We start from the raw sequence: 25535 nt of genomic DNA, 5'->3' as shown, positions 1-25535 counted from the left end.
GCCCTGCCTGGGAATCAAACTGTGACCTCCTGGTTCATAGGTCGACGTTCAACCACTGAGCCACACTGGCCAGGCAACCAGACCCACCTTTACCATGAGAAAACAGGGCTTTTCCAAACGGGCTAAGTAACTTGTCCCAAGTTTCCCAGCTAAGAGACCTGGCACCCCGGCTTCCTGACTCCAACGCTCACGGCTCTCCTGCTGTCACTGCCACCCAGGATCCCCTGGCAGGAAAGCCCAGCCCCCACCACCACCCCAGAGGCCCTGTCCTTCCCTCGAGCAGTTGCTTGAACTGGCCGGGTCTGTTCCTGTCTTAAGACCTGAGCCCTAGCCGTTCCCTCCGCCGGGAATGCTCTTCCTGTACGTGGATCTTCACGCACTTGGCCCCTTCCTGTCATTCCGGTGTCAGCTCAAGTGTCACCTCCTCCGAAAAGCCTTCCTTGTCCACCCAACCTAAAATAGCCTTCCAGTCACTCTCTTGCATCACTGTCGTGTTTTCTTCCCAGCGGTTATGAATCTGGTGATTTCTTGTTTAGTTACTATTGTTAGTCTCCTCTCATGTGTAATAAGGGCTATCAATTGCATAGCACGAACTGACTCTGCGCCAAGCGAAGTTCCAAGCGCTTTACACACAGTCAGTCATTTAATCTTCACAACCATCCCTTATCGTAAGTTCTATTATTGTCCTCATTTCACAGAACGGGGAGCTGAGACAGGACAGCTCCAGTTACTTGTCCAAGATTCCACCTTCAAGCACGCTCTGCTCTTCGCCGCTACAAAAACACCAGCCCTTCAACAACCAAAAGGCAGCCATTGGATTTTCAAATGGGTAAAGGATTTAAATAGACATTTCTCCAAAGATGCATAAAATGGCCAATAAACACGTGAAAAGACGGTCGACATCACTAGTCATTAGGAAAATGCGATCACAACCACAATAAGATACCCCTTCACGCCCACTTGGGTGGCTGTCATTTAAAAAGATAACCAGTGTTGGCAAGGGCGAGGAGAACGTGGAATCCTCGGACAATGCTGGTGGGAACGTAAAATGGCGCAGCCACTGGAGTAAACGGTTTGGTGGCTCCTCGAAACGTTAGACATCGAATTGCCTTGTGACCTGCAGTTCTACTCCTAGATACTGTATATATCCAAGTGACTTGAAAACAGAGACTCAAAACACAAATGTGTGCCCGAATGTTCATAGCGGCACTATTCGCAACAGCCGGCGGGTGGCAAGAACCCCAATGTCCACCAGCGGATGAATGGATGAACCGAATGTGGTGTTTCCACACAATGGGCTACCCGTCAGCCACAGAAAGGCCCGAACGAAGGACTGACATACTACACAATGGACGACTCTGAAAAGCATATGCTAGCCGTGGCCCCCGGATCTGTCTCTCGCTTCAGCCATGTTTGGACGGAGCAGACCCAGGGACACCCCCTCTTCCAGCCTCTGACCCCCTCCCACCTCTCCTCCAGTCGCCGCCTTTGGAACCACGTCAGCCATCCTCCACCTCCAAGGCCAGACACCGTTTTTTGATCTTAACTCCTTATTGCCCAACAGCCATGAGCTCCCAAATTCGTGAGAATTATTCCACCGAGGTGCAGGCTGCCGTCAACCGCCTGGCCAGCCTGCCTCTGGGCCTCCCGCACCTACCTCTCTCTGGGCTTCTATTTCCACCCGAGGGTGTGGCTCTCGAGGGCGGGACCACTTCTTCCGACCGACTCGGTGGAGAAGAAACTCGATGTGAGGGCGCAGAGTGTCTCTTAAAGATGCAAAACCAGCCTGTCGGCCGCATTTTCCTCCAGGACACGCTGAAGCCTCCCAAGACGAGTGGGCAAAACTCAGGACCAGGGAAGCCAGCCTGGCCTTGGAGAGGAACCTGACCCAGGCCCTTTTGGAGCTGCTGGCCCTGGGTTCTATCCGCGCACACCCTCAGCTCTGTGACTTCCTGCAGAACCACTTCCGGGTGAGGAGGTGAAACTCATCAAGAAGACGGGCGACACCTGACCCACCTCTGCAGGCTGCCGGCCCCCAGGCTGGGCTGGGCGAGTATCCCTTCGAAAGGCTCCCCCTCCAGCACGACTAGGAGCCTTTGGAGCTGAGGCCTTTGAGGGGCCCCTCTGCATCCCCCTGGAACCACTAGGCAGCCTTTTAACCATCCCAGAGCCCTCTCCCATGCATTGGACCAAATGGAAACAATAAAGCTTTTTGTGGGTGGGGGGGGGGGGGGGCCGGGCGGGGGCGGGGGGGGGGGGGGGGGGGCTGCCCGGTCGGGTGGCTCAGTTGCTTGGAGCATGGTCCTGCCGTACACCAAAAAGGTTCCAGGTTCTATTCCTGGTCAGGTCGCATACCTAGGTTATGGGTTCGATGCTGGTTGGGGCATGTGCAGCAGGCAACCAATCCATGTTTCTCTCTCACTCTCTTTCTCCCCCTCCCTTCCACTCTCTCTAAAAAGCAACGGAAAAAATATCCTGGCTGAGGATTCACACACCAAAAAAAGATGGTTCTTATGAAAAATTGCTGGGTGTTTGTATTTTCACCCATTCATTTATTCCAAGAACAGTAAGTTTTCTGATTCTGGATTCACAAAGACAAACAATGGATGGGCGGGGAGTGGCAGGGGAAGGGAGGGGAAGGAAAGGAGACACTACAGAAGGAAAGGTTGAACACTGATGTTTATTAGAGCAGAAGAGAAGGAGAAAACTAGATGACCACACACCTCCGCAGCCCCAGGGGCCTCACTCTGCCCAACCAGACCTCCCGAAGTCCTGGGAGCAGGCAGCCTGTCCCCAGGCTCTGGGGGCCCAGCTCCATCTGCCGCAGTGAGACTCTCGTGCTGCCCACCCTCCCGAACTGGGAGGAAGCCCTTGGGGTGGGGGTGGGGGGTCACTACTTTAAGCAGTTGGTCTCAGTGAGTGATGCAGGTTAGTAAAGTGAAGCAACACGTGCGTTTGCCATCGATCCCCACAGCAATCTTCGCCATGGCCACAGTTCATAACATCCGTTTCCGCAGCTGAAAAAATTAAATGCATGAAGGAGCCTCCTCCTGTTTCGCCATTATCCAGGTCCATGTTGTCAAAGGGCTCCCTGGGAAAGAATGAGAAAATACTGTGAACATGATGTTGGTGAGGATGGAGGGTGAGGAGGGGTGGGAGGAGGAGGAAGAGAGAGGGGGATTTAGGAGGAGGAGAGGATGGCTGTCACTTCCGGAGCCCGTCCTATGCCAGCCTGCTTTCCATGCACTGGCTTTTCTCATGCTCAGACCCAGAACCGCCACACGAGGGAGGAGCTCTCACTGTCCTCATTTCACAGATGAGGAGCCTGAGAGAGACTCCGGGCAATTTTCCCCAAGTGGAGTGGCATTCGCTCTGGGACTCCTGATTCCAAGTTGATCAGTGCCTCCAGCATCCTCGTCCTCATGTAAATGGAGCTGTTAGGAGGGAGGCCTCTGTGGAATCCTGTTTTCAGGAGCCACCCCACCCCCACTCCAGCTCACCAGCAAGGCCTGTCCTACCCGGAGGCAGAGGCCTCAGCTGCTCCTCCGAGGGTGCTGCCCTGGGGCTCACTCACCCCCATAACCCCTCCTCTTGCCGGGCCTACGCAGTGGTAATAAGTGCCTCCAATCGAGGAGGCGCTGACTGCGCCAGGCTCCGCAGATATCGTTATTGCCCCAGTTTACAGGTGCAGAAATGGAGACTCACAGAGGTTAGGTGACTTGCCCAAGGCCACAGAGCAGAAACACAGAAAGCTGAACCCAGGTCTGCCCGATTCCAGAGTCTGAGCTCCTAACTGCTCCCCGGTTGTATTTTCTGGAAGAAGCCAAGCTCGGACTTCCAGTGCTGGAGGACCAGGGTCCCTGGTGCAAGGGGAGGAGCAGGCTCCAGAGGCTGCAGGGACCGGAACAGGGAGGCCTCCCCCGACCCCTCAAAAGCAGAACTTCTGTTAAAGCCCCTCAGAGGGACTCCACCCCCCCTCCCCCCCCCCCACACACACACACAGGATCCCTCACCACCTCCACATAAAGTGTACAGAACTGGAGTGGTCAGAGGCTGACATACCAACCACCGCCCAGCACCAGGCAGTAGCTTCATCAGGCTCAGTGAGCCCTTCTATAAAACTGGATTAAAATGCACACCCTGAAATGACACAGGGGTCTTAAGAGGATCAAATGAGAGAACTTGGGTGAGAGCATCCTGACAATGACAAAGAGCGATGCTCAGAAGGGCGTGTTCCCGAGCCCATTCACAGTAGCACAAAATTACCACAAAGACATAAGATCTCTCTTAACCAGAGATGGCAGTCTGCCCAACTGCACCCTGCCCTGCTTCATCCGCAAAGTTACAGAGGAGGAGTGACATTCACTAGGCTTAACCTCGGAAGGGATTTGCTACTTTATCTAAGAGGATTTGGAAAGGGGGAAGGAGATGGATGTAGACAGTGAGGGAAGAAACAACAGGCTCATGTAAGAACACGGTGCAGGATAGGGGGTGGGGAGGACCAGGATAAGCAGGGGTGCTGGGAGGGCCAAGCAGACCTGCTCAGGGGAACCAAAGACTAAACCCAGAGGAAGAGGGAAGACAGGCCAGGCACATTCCCAGCCTGGAGGGCTATGGGAAGGCAGGAGAGGAGTTGCTGATCCTGGTGACAGTGGTGAGGATGGTGATGGGGGTCACTGGCTGAGCCCGTGGACGCTGCCCCCACCTGGACAGACCCAAGCCTCAACAAGCCACACCTGTCCGATTTGTATTCCAGAATGACCTCCCCTATTTGGGATCTCTTGGTGAGTTGATAGGGGTCAGGGTCCCTTGGGTGTCCCCCAAGGCCTCTCGCAACCTGGCTGCCACCGATCTCCCCTGCCTCGCTCCTTCAGCATAAGCAGCTACCAGCTGTTTCTCTGGTGCCATGTTCTGGGAGGCCTCTGAGCCATGCACTGCAGTCTCCCTGAAACAGAAGGCCTGAGAGAATGCACATACCCAAGCGGATCCCGAGCCCCTCACACGGGATGGACCAGGTTCCTGTCGCAATGGGGCTTGCAGTGAGGGTTCAGCCAGTGCTCCAGGAACTGCTCCTCCGCGCGGTGCTCCAGGCGGAGCAGGTGGTGCATGTACTCCTGTCAAAACAAACCCATGGGGAAGAGAGGCCTTTATCCACAGTGACAATGAGCTGCTGGTTCTGAGGCAGGAAGCCTCCAGACCTAGGAAGGAGAGCCCGCCACGCCCAGGCCTCTGTGGAGACCACAGACCCACTCAGTGGGCAAAAGAAGGAAATCTGCCAACCCTAAGTGCTGAGAGGGTGTGTGCCCACGGGAACTCGTATACACTGATGGGGCGTAACATGGACCAACCACTGTGGAAAACAAACGGTTGCCTGAGTTCCAGAAATCGCACTCCCCGTTTACACCCTAGCCCCGTGCTCCTCAAACGTTATCTGCCCTCAGAATCACCTGGAGGGCTTGTGAAAACAGACTGCTGGACTCCGCCCCCACAATTTCTATTTCAGCGGGGGGGGGGGGGGGGGGGGGGGGGGCGCCAGAATTTACATTTCTAACAAATTCCAAGCCTTTGCTGATGCCGCAGATCACTTCGAGGACAGAGAAACTCTTAAATCAAGAGCTGTGTAGAAGGTTGCACACAGCAGCAATAAGTCTGTAGTAGCAAAACACTGGAAACCTGCCAAATACAGTGACAGGAGAATGGATAAATTAAAGTAGGGTCCCGCCATGGAATATTGTACAGCAGTGTTGTATATACCTATAAATTAATTTAGCTACATACAACAGCATAGATGAGTCTTCGAAATAGCACGTAAAACAAAGCAAATCCAGTAAGACATTTATAATGTGGCACCATTTTTATAAAACTCAAGACATACACAACTAATAATATATTAGTATGGCTGCATGCATTTGTGATAAAATCATCTTTTTTTAAAAGGCAAGGGATGCCGAAGCCGGTTTGGCTCAGTGGATAGAGCGTCGGCCTGCGGACTGAAGGGTCCCAGGTTCGATTCCGGTCAAGGGCATGTACCTGGGTTGCGGGCATATCCCCAGTGGGGGATGTGCGGGAGGCAGCTGATCCATGTTTCTCTCTCATCGATGTTTCTAACTATCTCTCTCCCTTCCTCTCTGTAAAAAATCGGTAAAATATATTTTTAAAAAATAAATAAATAAATAAAAGGCAAGGGATAACTATAAGGAAGCTGAATTTGCTATACTATTATCAAATAAAATAGACTTTGCCCTCTTGGTGTGGCTCAGTTGGTTGGTGTCGTCCTGTGCACCGAAAGGTTGCCAGTTCAATTCCCAGTAAGGACACTTGCCTGGGTTTCAGGTTCAATCCCCTGTAGAGGGCGTGCAGGAGGCAGCTGATTAATGTTTCGCTCTAAACATGGATGTTTCTCTCTCTCTCCCTCTTCCTCTTTCTAAAAACCATTTAAAAGGTATTTTTAAAAATATTTTTAGAAAAGAAAAATAAATAAGAAATGTTTAATGACTATGCAAATAAATGATGAGGTGTCCAATTTTCCTGAATTTTTTTCTTTCCCCCAGGACCCATGCAGTTTGAATTTGTTTTGGTTATCATGGTTGTTTTTATTTAACTCATTGAAATGCACCCTGTGTCCTGGGCAGGGCATCCCTAGGGCAGCCAAGGTGGGAGTGGATGGTGAGAAGGCTCCTCATGGGACACAGCAATGATACCCCGGGAGCTTGCTGGACGAGGTTGTGAGTTTTGGACTGAATTCTGCCCTGTCCTGCCCTCTCTGGGAAGTGTTTGGCCAGAAGAATAGTAAGTGGGAGGAATAGGAAGGCAATGTGGAGTCCTGTAATTAAGGAACAAAGACTTCCCAGCACGTAGCTTTACTTACTCAACTATTCCTTGTAAGCAGTGGGCTGAAGGAGCCCATGTTACCTGGTTGCTGGGCAATGTGGTGGAGAGGCTAAGAGGTCTGAGTCAGAATCTAGTTCAAAGCCAGACTCTGCCAATGTTGCTTTACTCTAGACCAGGGGTGCGCAAACTTTTTGACTCAAGGGCCACAATGGGTTCTTAAACTGGACCGGAGGGCCGGAACAAAAGCATGGATGGAGTGTTTGTGTGAACTAATATAAATTCAAAGTAAACATCATTACATAAAAGGGTACAGTCTTTTATTTCAATAGTTTTATTCATTTCAAATGGGCCGGATCCGGCCCGCGGGCCGTAGTTTGCCCACGGCTGCTCTAGACTCATTTCGTCCATCTGCAAAATGGGGGAGACACTAACACTTATTTCATTGAGTTGCCAGGATTCAATAAAATTATAAAGTTCTGTGCCAAATACGTAGTCCCCATGTGCCCCTCTAAACCCATTCTCACCCCTCCTTCACATGGCCCCGTGCAGGGAGTGGCTGACCTGGATGAACTGCAAGCACAGACTCCCTTGTCCAGGGGCTTCCAGTTGGGTATGACGTAGGGGTAAGAGGAGAAAGGCTAGGGTGTTTGCTCCTGGTCCCTCCCTGAGGAGTCACGGCAGATTGGCTGCCTCCCTCTCCTGAAGACCAGATCTCCTCGAAGGCTGCACTCTCCAAGTCTGGGAACCATAACTTGCCCCTCCCCCTCCAAGACTAGGGGCTATTAGTCCTGGATCCTTGATCATCTCTTGTTGGTTTACCTTAATCCTGGAACAGCTTTGCAACAAGTCTCTTTGTTAAGCTCTCGACTGATTCTGGTTACTACTAGATGAGAAACACCCAAACATAACTTGAGGTTGTGCACTGAGCATCTCTCCCATGAACTGATCCATAGGAAACTTGCAATAAATGCCTGCTGAATGCAAGACTGAAGCAGAGGGCCTCAACATGTGGTCTGTGAGGTCAAAACTATTTTTAGAACAATACTAAGACATGACTTAGTTGCCTTCTGATCATGTGTAACGATGGATAAAACTGGTGCCCTAGCAGAAGTCAAGGCAGTGGCTCCGACTATCCTAGAAGTTACTGTGCCCTGTCTGGGTAGCTCAGTTGGTTAGAGCAACGTCCCGATAGGCCAAGGTTATGTGTTCAATCCCCCATCAGGGCACATAAAAGAATCAACCAATGAATGCATAAATAAGTGGAACAACAAATCAATGTGTGTTTCTCTCTCTTAAAAATGTCAAAAAATAAATGAAAATAAAGTCGTATCCTTCACCATCACACACTCACAGTTTAAAATCTCTATATATATAAAAGCCTAAGCAACCATTACTACTGAACGACTAGAACGATTGGTCGACCAGTTGCTATGATGTGCACTGACCACCAGGGGACAGACACTCAATGCAGGAGCTGCCCCCTGGTAGTCAGTGCGCTCCCACAGCCAACCTCCCTGCCCCGATTGGGGGTCTGGCTGGCCAACCTCCCACGGTCCCTCCCCCCTGTGGCCGGTCCCCCCATCGGCCCCAATTGGGGGGCCGGCCAGCCAACCTCCTGTGGTCCCTCCCCCTAGCCAGCCAGCCCCTCGATACGCCTCGATCATCAGACAGGCTGAGGGACCCCACCCGTGCACAAATTTGTGCACCGGGCCTCTAGTAGATAAGTAAATGTAAAATGTTCTTCAAATGTCAGTTTCACTGAACCAAGTCATAACACAGCAGGAAGCATGCAGGCTGCATGGCCAAATACAATGGTCTTCATGGGAAAAGCACCTGGGTGATGGTTGGTGTCAAGGACTGAACTAGCAGTGTTTTATGTGCTTGTTTGGCAGACATCTTCTCAAAAACGAAGAAAGTGAGTTTGTCCTTCCAAGGAAAACTACAGACAGGACTTGTCACAAAATGCTCAAGTTCAAGCTTCTGAGGGGAAATTAGAATTTTAGAAAAGTTGTATTTACTCCCATGAGCCTGGCAGCTTTTCAATACTTCAGAACTTTTCTGATGAGGTTGGTGGTGATATTAACAAATATACAGCATTGATACATCTTTTATTTTATTTTTTTAATATACTTTTATTGATTTCAGAGAGGAAGGGAGAGGGAGAGGGAGAAAGAAACATCAATGATGAGAGAGAATCATCAGTCAGCTGCCTCCTGCACACTCCCTACTAGGGATTGAGCCACAACCTGGGCATGTGCCCTGACCAGGAATCGAACTGTGACCTCCTGGTTCATAGGTCGACACTCAACCACTGAGCCACGCCAGTCGGGCTATACACCTTTTGTAAGTATATGCTTGTTTGCCTTCTTATTCTTTTAATCCTGGTCCCACTCGGCCAACATCCACCTGCCTTTTTTATAGCAGTGACCAAAGTACCTAGAACTTGGCACATAGTAGGACCTCAATAAAACTCACTGGAGAAATATACAAGTGAGTGAGTGAATTAATTAATCGACTGTTCTTTCTCCATAATCTTAGCAAATCCCCCTTGGAAGATCCCCCCAACATGTGTCAATCTGCTCATTACAATAGCCCAGTCCAAATGTACTTAGGTATTTCACACTCCTGAGTAGCAGCTGAAATCATAGTTGCAGAAAAACAACCAAAACACACACACACACAGAGAAAGAGAGAGAGAAACGAGCACTGGTTTCCATGACAGTTCACTATTTATTTAAAATGTTAGGAAAATAAATATGCCACAAAGGCCTACAAGCAATCATTAGTCAAAGATGAAAAGCCCAACTGCAAATCTGCTGAAAACCACAAATTCAACAATTGTGTTGGCTGAGTTAGAAATGACCTGACATTAATGATCATCTCAAATGTTCCTGGATCAAGAAAGAAGAGCTAGATGGAAAATAAATTTTAATTTTTTAAGATTTCTTTCTTCAAGGGAAAAAAAATTTTGAAAATAAAGCAAAAACCAATATCTGTGTTTCATGTTCAATGCCAAGGGTAATAATGGAAGTAAATAATTTAGCCGTAATTAAAGCAGAGATTGGAAGTGGTCCCTTCTTATGGCACTGAAGTGGTGTGATAATGAAATTATATACTTGCCCGGTTAGTGTTGATCAGTGGTTGAGCATCAAGCTATGAACCAAGAGGTCACGGTTCGATTCCCGGTCAGGGCACATGTCTGGGTTGTGGGCTCAATTCCCAGTGGGGGGCGTGCAGGAGACAGCCAATCAAAGATTCTCTCTCATCATTGATGTTTCTATCTCTCTCTCCCTCTCCGTTCCTCTCTGAAATCAATAAAAACATATTTTAAAATAAAATACCCACCAGAACCTGATCTAAGCTGAGAATCATAAATTGGACTGTTAATCTATTAAAGAGCAAACTGTTCCCAAGAAGACAAAATCCTTCCTCGGGCATTTGCATGGAATTGAAGGCCCAGCAGCACGTGGATGAATTATTCTGCTCATTACTGAAAGGAGGCGATCACCGGGGCAGAAGGCTGGCTCTGAGTTAACTGCACCGCGACACTGGAAGGCCTGCTGAGCCCTGCAAGGAGGCAGATCAGTGATGCGCACAACTTACTGATCTCAGTCACTCCGAACTGGTCTTTGAGATCATGGGGAACAAAAGGGTAATGGAGTGACTGCATACATGTGTCAGGGGGCTAAACATGAAAGTGTATTTCACAAAGACTACGTACAATAAAGCTCATATGATTTATACTTGCCCAACAAGAACATTCCTTAAAGGAAGACAGGCCAAAATGGAAAGCATATTCCCAGGACACACAAGTGCTTACGAAAGACATAATTTTAGCTGAGATGTCATCCTTTTGAAGAATTTCCATGCTTCACCCCAGCAGTTGGCAAATAATTTCTCCCCTAAAAATTTGAGACCATTATGAGAAATTTAATGAATTTGAGGGAGGCGATAGAAAAGATTTCTAGGAAACAGTCTCCAGGTTCTGCAGTAGAGTTATGTCCTGTCAAATGTCTCCCCAGGAGAGAAGCAAGGGAAGGAATGGAAATAAGTATAATGAGCATTGAGTAAATGTCAAATACTGTGCTTGGTGCTGGGGACCCAGAAGTGGAAGAAACGGTCCATCTGCTCAAGTAGTTTAGAGCAGACTATGAGGAGAGACAGATTTTTTCAAAGTCAAAAACAGCAATCTTGTGCTGTGAGTCGATGCCATGGGGACGCTCTGATTCATGGTAGGAGGGCGGGGGCATCAGGAAGGCCTCTCGAAAAAGGCATTATTGAAGGTGAATCTCTACAAATGAATAAGAGTGAACCAGGTAAACAAGAGCGGAAGAAACAGGCACAAAGGCAGGTTTGCAAGCGAAGCACTCCAAACACACCATCATTCCAGACAACCTGCTTCTTCTATAGGCTTCTAATGCCAATGAATAGCCCCAAGGTATCCATATAGACAACTACAAGTCCATTCTTGATCCCTATTCATCCCTCATTGAGCCCGCTCATCCCACCCCAGAAATGGCCAACTGCTCTCTAATTCAAGGCACCATAATCATGCCCCCATCGTAAGGTTTTACCTTAATACCTCTACTGGAACACTCTCTTGGAGGACAAGAGAATAAATCATGTGTGTATGTGTTCTCTAACCTTTTGGAAAGTAATTGGATGATGTATAGTAAAAGCTTTTAAGCTATTCATATCCTTGGATCCAATAATTTGTTTTCCAGGACTATATCCTTAGAAAATAATTAAAAATATCAAAAGCACTTTAGAAAAAAGTGTTCAGAATCTATATATATAAAAGCCTAGCGACCAGACCAGTGGAACGACCAGAACAACCAGTGGCTATGACATGCACTGCGGCAGCTAACCAGCCTGATCCAGGCCCCAATTGAGGGTGGGCCTGGCCAGCCAACCACCCATGGCCCCTCCCCGCTGCAGGCCTGGCCCGATGGGCCCCCATCTGGGCAGACCAGCCGGACCCCACCCATGCACGAATTCGTGCACCAGGCTTCTAATGTTGTTTATAACAGAAAAGTAGTAGAAATGATCCAACTACCTAACAAAAGAGGGTAATTCAGTGTCATTATGGTATAAAGAGCTTATAATAATATGAGAAAGTGTGTATCTTATAGAGAAAAAACCAAGATACGAAATGGTAGAGTATGGTCACACTTTTTAAAAATATATGCCAAAAACCTAAACAGAAATACATCAAAAATGGTGAGGCTGTCTTTGAGGAGAGGGAACAAGATTACATCTGACTTTCTTTTCTTCTTTTGACTCCTTCTTCATTCGCAATTTTTCTATAATAAATACAAATGGATTGAATTTTTATTATTTGTAATTGTACAACTAGTACATGAACATATTATTGTTGCTTAGAATTCAAACATCAAATATAGTTCCTTAGATCGCCACCAGTGATCCTTGTCTCCTCAATGTGATGATACACTTAACATTCAACTAACCATATTTCTAGACCTTTTTCTAGACATGTACAACTATACAGATGTACCTATAAAATACATAGCATTGTTTTGTGTGTGAGTATTAGGCGGCCAGGAAGAGAGGGAAGGTGACATTGAGAATGAAGAGGAAGAACTAGTGGGAAAATGTATTGCAAGCAAAGGGAATCATCTGTGGCCCGGCCAGCCAGCGTGGCTCAGTGGTTGAGCATCAACCTACGAACCAGGAGGTCACAGTTCGATCCCCAGTCAGAGCACCTGCCTGGGCTTCGGGCTCGATCCCCAGTGTAGGGTGTGCAAGAGGCAGCCAATCAATGATACTCTCTCATCATTGATGTTTCTATCTCTCTCTCCTCCCTTTCTCTTGAAATCAATCAAAACATATTTTTTTACAAAAGGGAATCATTTGTGAAAAGATGCTGAGATCAGGGACAGAAGATGCTGAGCAGAGAGAGGAGGGCCTAGTTGAAAACCAGCGAGAAGTTCTGGGGGATTGGAGCATACATTGCTCAGAGCTCTGGGCTGGGACCACATGTGAAATAGCAAGAGTTTAGACTAAAATTCTGAAAATTAAACATAAGCGCAGTCATGACTGAGGAAATGTTCAGGGAACGCTCAGAATATTTTTCCACCTTCCTCCCTCTAAACACACACCCAGTCCTTCTTTCCACGCAGCTCTGTCTTCATCAATTTTTCCCCAGGCAATGTTTTTCCCTCCGTTAGAATCTTGAGGCTTCATTATACACAATGTCTTCATGAAACCAATGTAGTAAGTCCTAAATCAGATCCTGAAGTCAACTGAGCTGAACCCTACATGTCCCCAGATGGGATGTCCCCATGGAATATCCCAGTCTTCCAGAAGGGCCCATCCCATTCCTGTGATGTCTAGACCCCTAGTCCCCAAAATCTCTGAAGATTTGGGGGCCATGTTTCTCCTGAATTCGTCTTATAGCCCGTTTCTCCACCACCATAGCTTCCAGACTCGAGTGATTTCCTTTGTCTTTTGTCAGCCACCTTCACCCACACACACCGACCACCTCTCATTCCTCCAAAGAACCACTAACACAGGTTGCTGCATCTAGCAGACTTTTCCTAAGATTTGGGGGTTGCATGGGATAATAATGGCACAAAGCAGAAAACAACCTCAAACTCAATGTCAGGCGTTGCCATAAAATCAATGGATCAGCTGCTTCCTACCACCAGGAATTCCTCAGCGGTGTGCCTCTGAGCGCCTACCCTCCCACCTGCCTCTTTCTCTCTCTGACCCCTCCTCTCATCCCCCACCACCGGACTTCCCGGGCTCTTCCTCCCAGCTGCTTTCATACATTCAAAACCCCTCCTGCTTTCTTCCCCAGATCATGTCTCCCCATTGGTTTCTCTCCCCATCCCCACTGCAGCCTTCCCTTCCTCCATCAAGGGTGCCAACCTAATGCTCATATTCCTCTGGGTGAAAGCCAGCCCGTCCCAAATGCAGGGCACCCCATGATCTGTCCCATAGCATTCTGTCCTTCCCACCACACGGTCAGAAAAGAGCGCCTGCTGCAGTGAATCAATGAAATACATCTGGTCCAACCAGTCCTAGCCCTGCACCTGCTTCCGGAAACCTTACCATCCCTCAGAGCCAACATCTGCCAACATTTACACCAAGTGTCAACATGATAAACACGGCTTAGCAGCTACTCTTGGGGAGAGACTACTGCGAATCTCCACACTCGTCTTCCTTTTGAATTAATTCCTGATACCTCCCCAAAGCACGGCTCATTCACCCTCATCAGCGGCCTCTTCCTCTCAAAAAGGGTTTTGTTTTGCACAGTCCCTCAGAGGGAAGAAGCAAAATAAAATAACCCAACTGGTCACCTCTTGGTAATTTCAAGGTAGTGGTGAGCCCACAAACCTCCGGCTCAGCTCCCAGGGGCACACACTGGCCCCAGAGGTCACCACCTCTGCATTATTTGTCCCAGCCCACCTGTCTGTCTCCTGGGTGCCATGGCAAGGAGGTGCAACAGCTCGTCCAGAAATGTCATGTCCCATTTCCCTGAATGGCTATGCGAAGGCCGGTGTTTCAGAGGCTGTGTCCTGAGACTCCAAAAGGCTCCTGAAAACCAGCTCCAATCACATCAGTCTCTGCTCAGAGTCCTTTGACAGGTCTCCGAGCACAGAAGGAAGGTCAGCTCCGCCGCGCCAGCCAGGCCTTCCAACCTGGCTCTCAGAGGACCTCTGTGGCCACCACCCGTCCTTCCATAGAGCCCAGATACCAGAGTCAAGGTCAAAAGTGGAAGACGGGAGGTGGGGGCTGGCAGGCAGAACTGCCACGAGGGCTCGTGTCCTACGCCACAGGGACCAAGGAGTTAGGAGCCTAAGGCCCCTTGATTCGCGAGGAACCACACCTTCCTGCCTTTGCAGTGGGAGCCCCAGGGAGCCTCAAGCCAGGCATCCTGCCCACGCCCATGCCCGCCCCCCTCCGAGCCCTCTTCCCCATGCTTGACCCCACCCTTTCTTGGTTCCTCCTATATCTCCCCGAAATTCCTTCACAGCCCCTTGAGGTTCCTCTTCCCCACCCCACCTCTGAGCATTGTGTTCTAATTGCTTCCCAAACCGCGTGTCTAAAGCCCCAATCTGCACTCCCCCACCTGAAAAATCCTCCAACATCCTCCACTGCACACAAGACAAAGCCCGACGCACTGGGATCCTGCTTGGCCTGGCCCTGCCCGCCTCCCAGTGCCCTTCCTCCCTGCGCCTGGATATTCCGAGACACCTCGGATTTCTTCAAACAAAGGAAACAGCCACGTCCACCCCTAACAGCACAGAGTCCTTGCTTTGTTTCAAAACCACTTTGTACAATAGCCACTTGCTGAGTCCTGTGTCTGCCACCAACTCTGAGCTGAAGCCCAGGCCATTGTCTGCAGCCTCTGCACCCCCCGGGCCCTGGTGCTTAATGCTCACGGAGTCATTACTGTTTGCTGAGTACTGTTTTAAGTGCCTTAGTATGAATTACTTTATACTAAGCTCATAAAATAGTTTTATTGTTTTATTTTTTTAAGTATATTTGTACTGATTTCAGAGAGGAAGGGAGAGGGAGAAAGAGATAGAAACACCAATGATGAGAGAGAATCATTGATGGGCTGCCTCCTTCATGCCCCCTACTGAGAATCAAACCCTCAACTCCAGGCATGTGCCCTTGACCGAAATTGAACCCAGGACCCTTCAGTCCGCAGGCCGACGTTCTATCCACTAAGCCAAACCCGCTGGGGCTAAAGTAATTGTTTTACATTGTTAGTTATCATTATAATAATGTAAGTGATAATATTTATTATTAGTGTTTTGTAGATGAGGGTCCTGAGGTGCAGAAATGTGAGGAAATATCCCCAAGGTCACACAGTTACAGAAGGGAGATTTGAACCCAGACCGTCAGCATTCCTCATCACTGTGACACAGCATCTCAATAAGAGCCTCTTTTATGAACTAACAGGATTATTCACATGATTCTGCAGCCAGGGAAGGTTAACGCTGCTATAGATCCTTCTAGACCTCCACATGGAGACCCATGAAAAGAGGGTGAGCCTGGAGCCCAGTGCCCAGCTGAAGTGGGCACCGGGTAAAAGATCAGCCTGGGCACAGACACGGCTTCCCAGGCATGCTAACTTTGTCACTGCGACTTCTACCCTCCCCTGAGTAGGACACAAATAACAGGATTATCATTATTTTCACCACCAGAAGGGAGGACCAGCCAGGCCTGAAGTGGCCTGTGGCCAGTGTGGCAGGTTCTAGAAACATCCACCACGATCACCATCACGAGATGGAGATAGTGGGGGGCGGGGGGGCTTGTTTCCAAAGACCAGGCAGGCGGACACCACAAACCCACAGGGCAGAGCTGAGGCCAAAGACGAAAATCCAAGGCACAAGGTAAAGACAGAGCCCCTCAGGAGGCTGGAGCAGAGCTTCTGCCTGCCCAGAGAGGCTGTCGTTGGCCAAGGACGTCGTGGTCCAGCCCACCCAGACCCCAAGGGAAGAGGGAGAAGACGGGGTTGACACCTGCTAGGGGCACAGCTCTTTAGCACCCGATTCAGAGCTGACACCCAGCAGGCTACTCAGAATCCTGGGACCCCGCCATGGGCCCACTGTTGGCATTTTAAATACGGTGTGAGCAGCAGGCAAGGAAGCTGGCCCCTCTGGAGGAGGAGAGGCCTGAATGAAAGGTGAGGTCACCTGACACCTGCCTCCGGGTCTAACAGAACCTCCATCCTGCAGACCCCGCTGGGCTGGGACCAGCGCCCATTTTCATTTCCTATTGCAGGGACCTATCGATGGCACTCTCCCTTCGCATAGCCTGAGCCCAGCACTCACCCGCATGGGTTCGTCGGGGAACCCGGGTTTGCCCGGCCTGTCCTGGCGCCGGGACCTCAGGAGCTGTTTGGCCTCCTTTTCCGTCAGAATCGGGGAGGCCCCTGGAAAAGTCAGGACAGGGCCTTAGGGACTCGGGGCACACGAGTTCACAGTGCAAGGCAAATGATTAGCAAGTTCCATTTCAGTCAAAACACAAAAGTTCTTTCACAGGGGCCTGTCCCAGGGGACCTGGCATTCCAGGCGGCTCAGGGAGGAATTCTGAATGGTTTCTAATACGGTTGCCTCAGAGCCAGCCCTGCAAGCTTAGACATCTTTACCAACTGCAATGGCCCGTTCCTTCATAAGTGGGTGTTAATTACATGTTTTTTAAGACATATTTTCTCCAGCTCTCCAGTCCATGTGTTTCTCGTCCTATAGGTTTGCCTTGTGGGATTTTTTTTTTTTTTTTAAATCCTCAATACACTAAACCAAGTTAAAGCTGTTATTGGAAAATACCCCGTGACAACAAGATTATGTTCAACTTGGTCATCACGCATGGTCCCTCAAAGAAGATATTTGATAATAAAATTATATTATGTTTTCATAAACACACACGAACTCTAAAAGGCATCAGCAAGTAAAAGTCTACCGAATTTTGTGATCTCGTATGAATGCTAAAAGAAGGCATACTCCAAGATTTATCAGCGTTTTTGAGAATTAGTATTCAAACACATCTAAATATTTAAAACAAAATGTATCCCTAAGGGGATACCAACGCTGGGAGCCTGCTCTTAGGAAAACAAGTCATTGAATTATTATACATTAATATGTACTTATACAAACAATACACATCTTATTTGAAATAAGAAAAAAAAACACCTTAAAAACCTAAACTAGACTTATTTCAGGTTATCACGTCCGCCTAGAAACAGGCTGCGTTTCTGCAGTGAATGCTCACCTGAGAAGGTCAGGAAGGTGAGAAGGAGCGCAAACACAAATAATTTCTTCATCCTGCCTCTTCCTTGCTCTGCCTGCTGCAGAATGAACCGCACCCCCAGGAGCCAGCCTATTTGAAGGGAGCCGTGTCCAGCCCAGGCTTGTTTACGCTTTGACTAGCAGCGCGGACCGTGTGATGCTAAGTGCATCTGACCCTGAGTTTTTAATACGACCACGAACATACCTCCCTCTGAGTTCCTCTAAATGCTCATCCTGAGGCAGGAAGTTAACCCTCCGTAACATGACTTGCAGAGCTTGAATTCGAGAAAGCCACATGAGACACCCGTGTCACTTACACAGATCTATGTTCACCATCCAGGAAGTTTTGAGTTTTCATCTGCAGCTTCAGGGTATGCGCCTGTTTCACTGAGAATGAATCATCTCTGACATCTGCATATCTTATGGCATTTTTTTCCAAAGCCTGTTCGCCAATCTAATTTGACTTTACCAGTCATTTCAGAGGCAAGCAGGGAAATTAGCAAGGGGCACCATGAGGATGAAAAAAAATTTTTTTTGCTGACTTTGGAGCCAGAAAGACCAAGACTCGTGTCCTGGCCTCACCTCTTACTCGCAATGTAACCTTCGGTAAGTCACTTTTCCTGAACTTCAGTTTCCCCTCCAGTAAAAAGGAGTTAACAGTACCTATCTTGTGGGGTGTGATTAGAAGGAGGGAGGGAGATGAACCGCATGGCAGCTAGTACTTCTCACCATTCTCCATCTCCCTTTCACAAATAAGGAAGTGAGGCTCAGACCGGTGAAATCATATCCAAGTGCGCACATTATGGATGCTGAAATAGAGGCAAGTTCTCTGTCTTTAAAGCCTCGTGCAGTATTCTGCCAAAAGACTGTAAGTAGCCATATTCCATGCCATTTATTTTTTCAAAGACAATAAAATCTAAATTAGCTAAAGTCCTTTTAAATTTAAATTGCCTACCGCCCAACCGGTGTGGCTCAGTCGTTGAGCATCAATCCATGAACCAAGAGGTCACTGGTTTGATTCCTGGTTAGGGCACATGCCAGGGTTATGGGCTCAATCCTTGAGAGGGGTTGCAGAAGGCAGCCAATCGATGATGTTTCTCTTTCATCGATGTTTCTATCTCTCTATCCCTCTCCTTTCCTCTCTCTCTCTAAAAATCAATAAAACATTTTTTAAAAAATAAATTGCCTACCAATATCACATAAAAGAATTACTAAATGTATTACAAAACTATGTCTGGACAGTATGTGACATTTATTTGGGATAAAATTCTCAATTCACAGCAATGATCTGATGTTTTAGTGGTTACTTAGCCAGCTCAAAAGAAAACAACTCTCTCAGTATTGTCTGAGTTTATACTAATGCTGTGTAACTGATATGAAACCTAAATGTTCTGCCGTCTCTGTTGATATAAAGATAGTCTGAAGAGCTTGTAAGCAAGAAAAAAGAAAATCATACATTGGTAGCAAAGTTGCCTTGTATGTTAATTTGCCCAAAATTAGATGTTTGGTTTTATGTATTGTGTCGCTATTAACATTTTTCTGTGTTTATACCGTTTTCAATAACTGAGGAATTTTAGGGGATTTATTTTAGAAACATATTTGTCACATTAAACATCTTGGTTTTTTAATGTACATTGTCAAGTTGTTTATTTCTTTTGCTGCTTGTGATTATATCAAACACTAACTGTATTGTCTTATCAAATAAACATCATCTTTTGTGAACCAGAAAAAACAACTTAGACCTAACTAGAAATTTCTAGTGTCCAATGTAATTTTACTATAAAGTGTTTTTTTCATTCAGTAACTTTTGTTTATATCAATGCTGTCCAATAAAAACATAATGTGATCCACAGATGTAAGCCACATGTGTAGTTCACATTTTTCTAGTAGCCACATTTTTTTAAGTAAAATAACGCATGAAACTTTTTCTATTATATTTTATTTCACATGAAATATCCAAAATATTCTTATTTCAACATGTAATTAAGGTCAACAAATTATAAATGAGGTATTTTACTTTTTTTTGTACCATGTCTTCATAATCTGGTATGTGTCCTACACTTACATATTTCACATGCTCAGTCGCCACATGTGGCTCATTGCTACCACACTGGCCAGCGTGGTTCTAGACCAGTGGTCCTCCACCTTCCTAATGCCGCGACCCTTTAATACAGTTGCTCATGTTGTGGTGACCCCCAATTTCATTGTCACAAATTGAATATAATTAAAGCATAGTGATTAGTCACAAAAACAATGCGCAATTATATATGTGTTTTCCGATGGTCTTAGGCGACCCCTGTGAAAGGGTTGTTCAATCCCCAAAGGGGTCATGACCCACAGGTTGAGAACCGCTGGTTTAGACCCTTCCATCTTTTTTTTTTTTTAATATTTTTATTGATTTCAAAGAGGAAGGGAGAGGGAGGGAGAGATAGAAACATCAGTGATGAGAGAAAATCATTGGTCGGCTGCCTCCTACGGTGCACCCCCTACTGGGGATCAAGCACACCCTGACCGGGAATCAAATCTTGATCTCCTGTTTCATAGGTGGACACTCAACCACTGAGCCACACCGGCTGGGCTAGACCCTTCCATCTCTATTGCCAACACCCACGTTTAGGCTGCTGTTACCTCTCACCCAGCTTCCTGCACCAAGCTCCCAAATGCTCTCCCAGCTTCCCTTCCTGTTCATTTCAGTCCATTCTCCGTGCAACAGCAATGAGGATCTTCTTAAAATAGAAATATAAAATATAAATTGGACCTCATCACTTCTCTGCTTAATAATTCTTCACTCTGTAACCTATGTGAATGTCTATCTGCTGTGCTATACTCCCGAAACTAACACAAAACAATGTTAAATGCAAACTATAATTGAAAAATAAAAACTTTTATGAGAAAAATAAATCTTACATGTTTAAAAAATAAGAAAAGTTATGAATTGGTTCATTTTGGAATTTTCCAGTTAATATATTTGGACCACTATTGGCCATAGGTAACTAACTTCAGAAAGCAAAACTGCCAATAAGGAGGCAGTATTGTACTAATTTTGTGAGTAAACCTAATGAAGGCAACGGTAACCAAGTATAGTCAAATGTACAAGAGATGTTTGTTTTTTGCTAAAGTTTGAAATGCCTTATTTAGCAGCATGAGGTTTACTAGTCAATCTCCTTTGTATATTACATTTACTTACAGTTGTTGAATAAAGACTATTTTGAAGAGATAGAAAAGAATCCTTTATTTTCTCACAAAATCAGAATCCTCACGGTGCCCCACAAGACCCTGGACTGAAAGAGACCTTGCTTTGGGCGATGGGCACAAGATGCTGTGTGCAGATGATGTTTTGCTGAGTTGTGCACCTGAAACCTGTATGGTTTCCAAACCAATGTCACCCCAATAAATTAAAATTTTTTTTAAAAAAAGAAGCTGTATTACCTGTGCCTGCTGCCTTTCCCAACCCCACTCGGATCACTCCCCTCCAGCTCACGCCAATCTAGTCACACTTAGTTACTTTCAACCTAACGAGTTCTTTTCCACCTCAGGACCTTTGCACATTCTCTTCCTCCCTCTTTTAATGACTGGATCCTTCCCATCCTTCAGATTTCCATTTGAAATGTCTCTTGCTCAGGCAAGCCTGCCTTTACCAGCCTACTTAATGCAAGTTCCCTACCCCTACCAACATTACTATCTCATAGCACTCACCACAATGTGTAAATATTGTCTTTATTTGTATATATTGTTTAATCTGTCTCCTTGACTGGACTGTAAGCTCTAAGTAAGATTCAATTACTTTCCTAATTTGAAAAAAGGAGGGGGCCTCTAGTGAACTGGAGAGGCAGTACTGGAGGAAGTCAGGGGCCTGGATCCCACCCTGGGATGCTGGCTCAGGTCTCCAGTGGAGAGGGCCTTTCAGGTGTGATACTGGCAGGGCCATTCAAATGCCCATCAGCCAGGCCCCTGAGGACATTGTTCCAAAGCGGGAGGGGAGTACTATGGAAAAACTGAAAAAGCAAAGTCACCTTGTTGTGATGGGGAGAACTCTCTTCTACCCTCCCATCCCCCTCCTTCCCAGGAAAGGCAGCGGCCAGATCAATTAGGTGAGTCAGTAGGGCTCACAGCAGAAGATGCAATTTCCCCAAAATCCACAAGGTGGCAGAGTAAAAGAGCAAAACCAGGGACAACCAAGATCAGGAAACTCAAGGCCACTAAGGTTAATTATTCTAGAAGTTGCCAGCAATCCCAGAGAATCTACTGGATGTGGAAAGAGAGGGTGCTACCGTGCCTAAGACTTTTTGCTATGATTTTAGTTCTTCATCAGATGCTCAGGCCTAGGAGAACTGCATTGAGAAAATATAAAGGAAGAACGCTACCATCCATATTCACAGCACCCTAACATAACTAACATCTTCACTTGCGTGGGTTTCCCATCTTTTTTAACTACCCTAAACAGTGAGAAAGCTGACATCAAGCTCCCGACGTTGCACCGAATGCTGCTTTAGAAGAGTAAGACGTGATTTCAAATTCTGTGAGCTAAAGGAACTTCAAGGACAAGGGAACATCCTTTTTTAACTATAGAAAGATGTTGAATCTGACCCAAGAGACTTACAGTGTGTCCAGAGTCAATCAAATAAATTGGAACATCCCTTTACATCGTTGTTTTTATTTCTTTTTTTTTATTGTCTGACTCTCCCACCAGCATATCAACTCTATATTTTTACAAGGTACATATAATTCTTTTATAGTTTTTAATAATAGTAACTCCATAAATTGCATGTGCACGCATACACCCATTAATTTACAAGCATACTGTGCGGGCAGCTGTGGTAGATTGAATTATTAGCATCCATTCTTCACCACCACCACCACTGCATATCCGTGCTGTTTGCCACATGACTTTGCAGTCCTGCCCCTTGACCTTGGGCTCAACCAAGTGACTTGCTTTGGACGATGGGATGGTAGCAGACTGACACCGACAGGGGTATGAAGTGTATTTGCCCTCCTATATCGCTGCCACTGCTACCCCAAGAGCTCCCCCAGATAGCTACTGCCCCTTGGAGCCGAGCCTCAGAATTAACTCACACGAAAAGTACCTGAGCAAGGAACCAAGTCTACACATGTGCCGCTTACAGGAGACCCTCGCAAGCCAGCCCAGCCTAGCTCAGTGGACCCCCAGTTATCACCGCCTGAAGCAGAGCTACCACCAACCTGCAGATTCCTGAGATTACACTACTGTTATTCTAAGCCACTGGGTCTGGGAGTGGTTTGTTACACAGCAACACTCTGACAACAGCTAACTGACACAGGGGATTCTGCTGGGATGGTTAGTGTATCCAAATCTGGAGCTATGGGATCTAAGTTAATCATAGGATCCTGATGGACGCTTCCTTCAAAGGTCAATACACATCCACCCTGGAGGTCACGTGGTCTAATGGTCAAGGTTAGGGGCTCCAGAGTCACCAATAGACCTGGGCTTGCTTGCATCCCGGCTCTGAAATTTATTACCTGTGTTACACCGAAGCCATGACATTGGGCAAACTGTCCAAATCACTGTTTTCTCATCTATAAAGAAAAGAATAGTAACCCTCATTCTATTGGAAACCACTGTTGTTGTTGCTATGATTATCATTCCTTCTTCTCTTTGTGAAATCACCCTTATTTATACGTGCATACCCGCCCCACTCTCAGATACGTGATAGAAAGTCTGTAAATATCTTTGAAATAACCAAATGATAGATTAATCACGTACATAGTAAGACATATAATTTTACATGTTGTGGAAATAAAAATGCATCTGTATTTACCAAAAAAATGGGGCCCCTTCTGAAAATGAGTGGATTTCCTCCCTTGGTGTCCACACCCTAAGCCCTTCAGTTCTCTTTCCCTTTTCATGCCCTCAGCATTCTACACAAACACGCACTTTCCTGTTGGGAGCAGCGACACAATGGCAAGATGGTTTGGCCTTGCACGGGGGCCTTTCCGGCCTGCGGCGCGCTTCCCCAAGGGGGCTATCATTTCTGCTCCGGGCCAGGACGTTGGCCTCAACTTAAGTCTGCCCAGCAGGTAAGGACAGCCAAGGTCAGCGGCAGGGTCCTGACAGCCGGTGCCAGGCGTCTCTCCAACCTAAACAGGAATGACAGGAGCACTGGCAAAGCTGCAGGAATGCCAGGTGGTACAAATAAACACAGGAGGGGAGTGGGGCACGGCGGAATCGTTGGTGAAACCACCTCCAAGGCTACTGTCATGTTACATTTCATCCAGGAGAAGTGCTGGGCCTTTAAGGGGGAGAGAACCGCTCTGGCTCTTCAGGGGAAAAGTACTGAAATGTGTGTTGTTTTTCTCTGTGGGCGCTCAGTTGCGATAAGCTTCGGTGAGATAAGAGGAAGTCTAGCAAAGGCTCTCAAACCTTCAGGCGCACCAGAGCCCCCTGGAGGCTCACGAGACATGCGAGAAAGCCTTGGACGTGGAAAATGAGGACAACAGGGACCAAAGAAAAAGCAAATTGGGGCAGAGATGAGGCAGGCTGACATGGCAAACAACCACCACCGACAATATCCTCTGAAAGATTTTTTTTCTCCCACGAAATATAAACAGGATGCTGTAAAAAGGAATATTCACAAAATAAATCAACAAAGAAGTTTTTCAAAATTAGAAACCGTAATATAAATTAAAAACTAAATTGAAAGATTCATGGTTAGAGCTATGGAAATTTTTTAGAAAAATAGAGCAAAAAGGAGAGCAAGAGAGAGTTGTTTAAAAAAAAAAAAAGCAAGAAAGAAAAAAAAATTTTTTAAAGAGGACCTTTATCCAAATGAGTTGAAAACTTATGTCCACACAAAAAATCTGCACACAGATGTTACAGTAGTTTATTCATAATTGCCAAAACCCAGAAGCAACCAAGATGTCCCTCCGTAGGTGAATAAACAGGCAAATCCAGACAATGGAATATTATTCAGCATTTAAAAAGAAATGAGCTCTCAAACCCTGAAAAGACATGGCAGAACCTTCCATACATATCGCTCAGTGAAAGAAGCCAATCTGAGAAGGCTACATCCTGTATGATTTCAACTATACGATATTCTGGAAAAAGACAAAACTATTGAGATAATAAAAAGATCAGGGGTTGCCAGGGGTTAGAAGGGAGGTGGGGATGAAGAGCTGGAACACAGAGGACGTTTAGGGCAGTGAAACTCTTCTGGGTAACACTGGAATGGTGGGTACACTTGTCCAAATCCATAGACTGCACAACGCCAAGAGTGGGCCCTCGTGGAAACGATGGACTGTGGGTGATGATGGTGGGTCAAGGAAGGTTTGGCAGTTGTGACAAATGTGCCTCTGGTGCCCCAAGATGACAGTGGAGAGGCTGTGCATGTGGGGGACAGGCGGATCTATGGAAACTCTGTACTTTATACTCCATAATGATCAAACAACAGAAGTATCCAAAAAGAGGAACACAGACAATAGAGAGGCGGAAGACAACAAAGCAACTGTAGAACTGAAGGACCCAGCAAACCTGGCAGCTCAGAGGAAGGCGGGCACACCTCTGTGGACTGCCAGAGCACCAGAGAAAAAGAGAAGATTCTACCAGCTTCCAGAAAGCAAAAACCAGGCCCACTCAAGGGACCAGGTGTAAGAATAACCTCAGACCTCTCTTCAGCGGCAGTAAGAGCAGCAGAATGGAACAACGTGTTCAATGTCGTGAAGTATAATCGTTCCCAACCCAGAATTCTAGACCAGATAAACGAACAGGTGCGGAGGGCGGAATAAAGAAATGTGTAGACAGGCAGGGCCTCAAAATGATGCCTCCCACGTGCCCTCACTCTAAACGTTACTGACAGATGTGCTCCACAAAAACGAGAGAATTCACCGGGAAAGGGGAAGCCACGAGTCCCGGCAAACAGGAGAGCGGTGAAGGGAAACCCAGGATGACCACTGTGCTCCGACATAAAG

General features: G+C 47.0%; 1 protein-coding gene across 2 annotated transcripts in view; it reads right to left on the bottom strand.

Moving 5' to 3' along the window:
• Positions 1-2662: 2662 nt before the first annotated feature.
• CUNH17orf67 (chromosome unknown C17orf67 homolog) overlaps positions 2663-25535 on the bottom strand; it is a 27634-nt gene continuing 4761 nt past the window's right edge. The window contains exons 2-5 of one of the 2 annotated variants that reach the window (XM_036340492.1): positions 23091-23147; positions 16641-16741; positions 4978-5114; positions 2663-3091 (exon numbers count right to left, since the gene is read on the bottom strand). In XM_036340492.1, coding sequence (XP_036196385.1) covers positions 4998-5114; positions 16641-16741; positions 23091-23115 — 243 coding nt within the window. In that variant the 5' untranslated portion in view covers positions 23116-23147 and the 3' untranslated portion in view covers positions 2663-3091; positions 4978-4997. The remainder of the gene's footprint in view (positions 3092-4977; positions 5115-16640; positions 16742-23090; positions 23148-25535) is intronic. The other variant, XM_036340491.1, reaches the window with a different exon arrangement.

This window comes from Myotis myotis, unplaced genomic scaffold (assembly GCF_014108235.1).
Source record: "Myotis myotis isolate mMyoMyo1 unplaced genomic scaffold, mMyoMyo1.p scaffold_m19_p_17, whole genome shotgun sequence".
Lineage (NCBI taxonomy): Eukaryota > Metazoa > Chordata > Mammalia > Chiroptera > Vespertilionidae > Myotis > Myotis myotis.
This window is presented reverse-complemented; position numbering and strand designations above follow the sequence as displayed.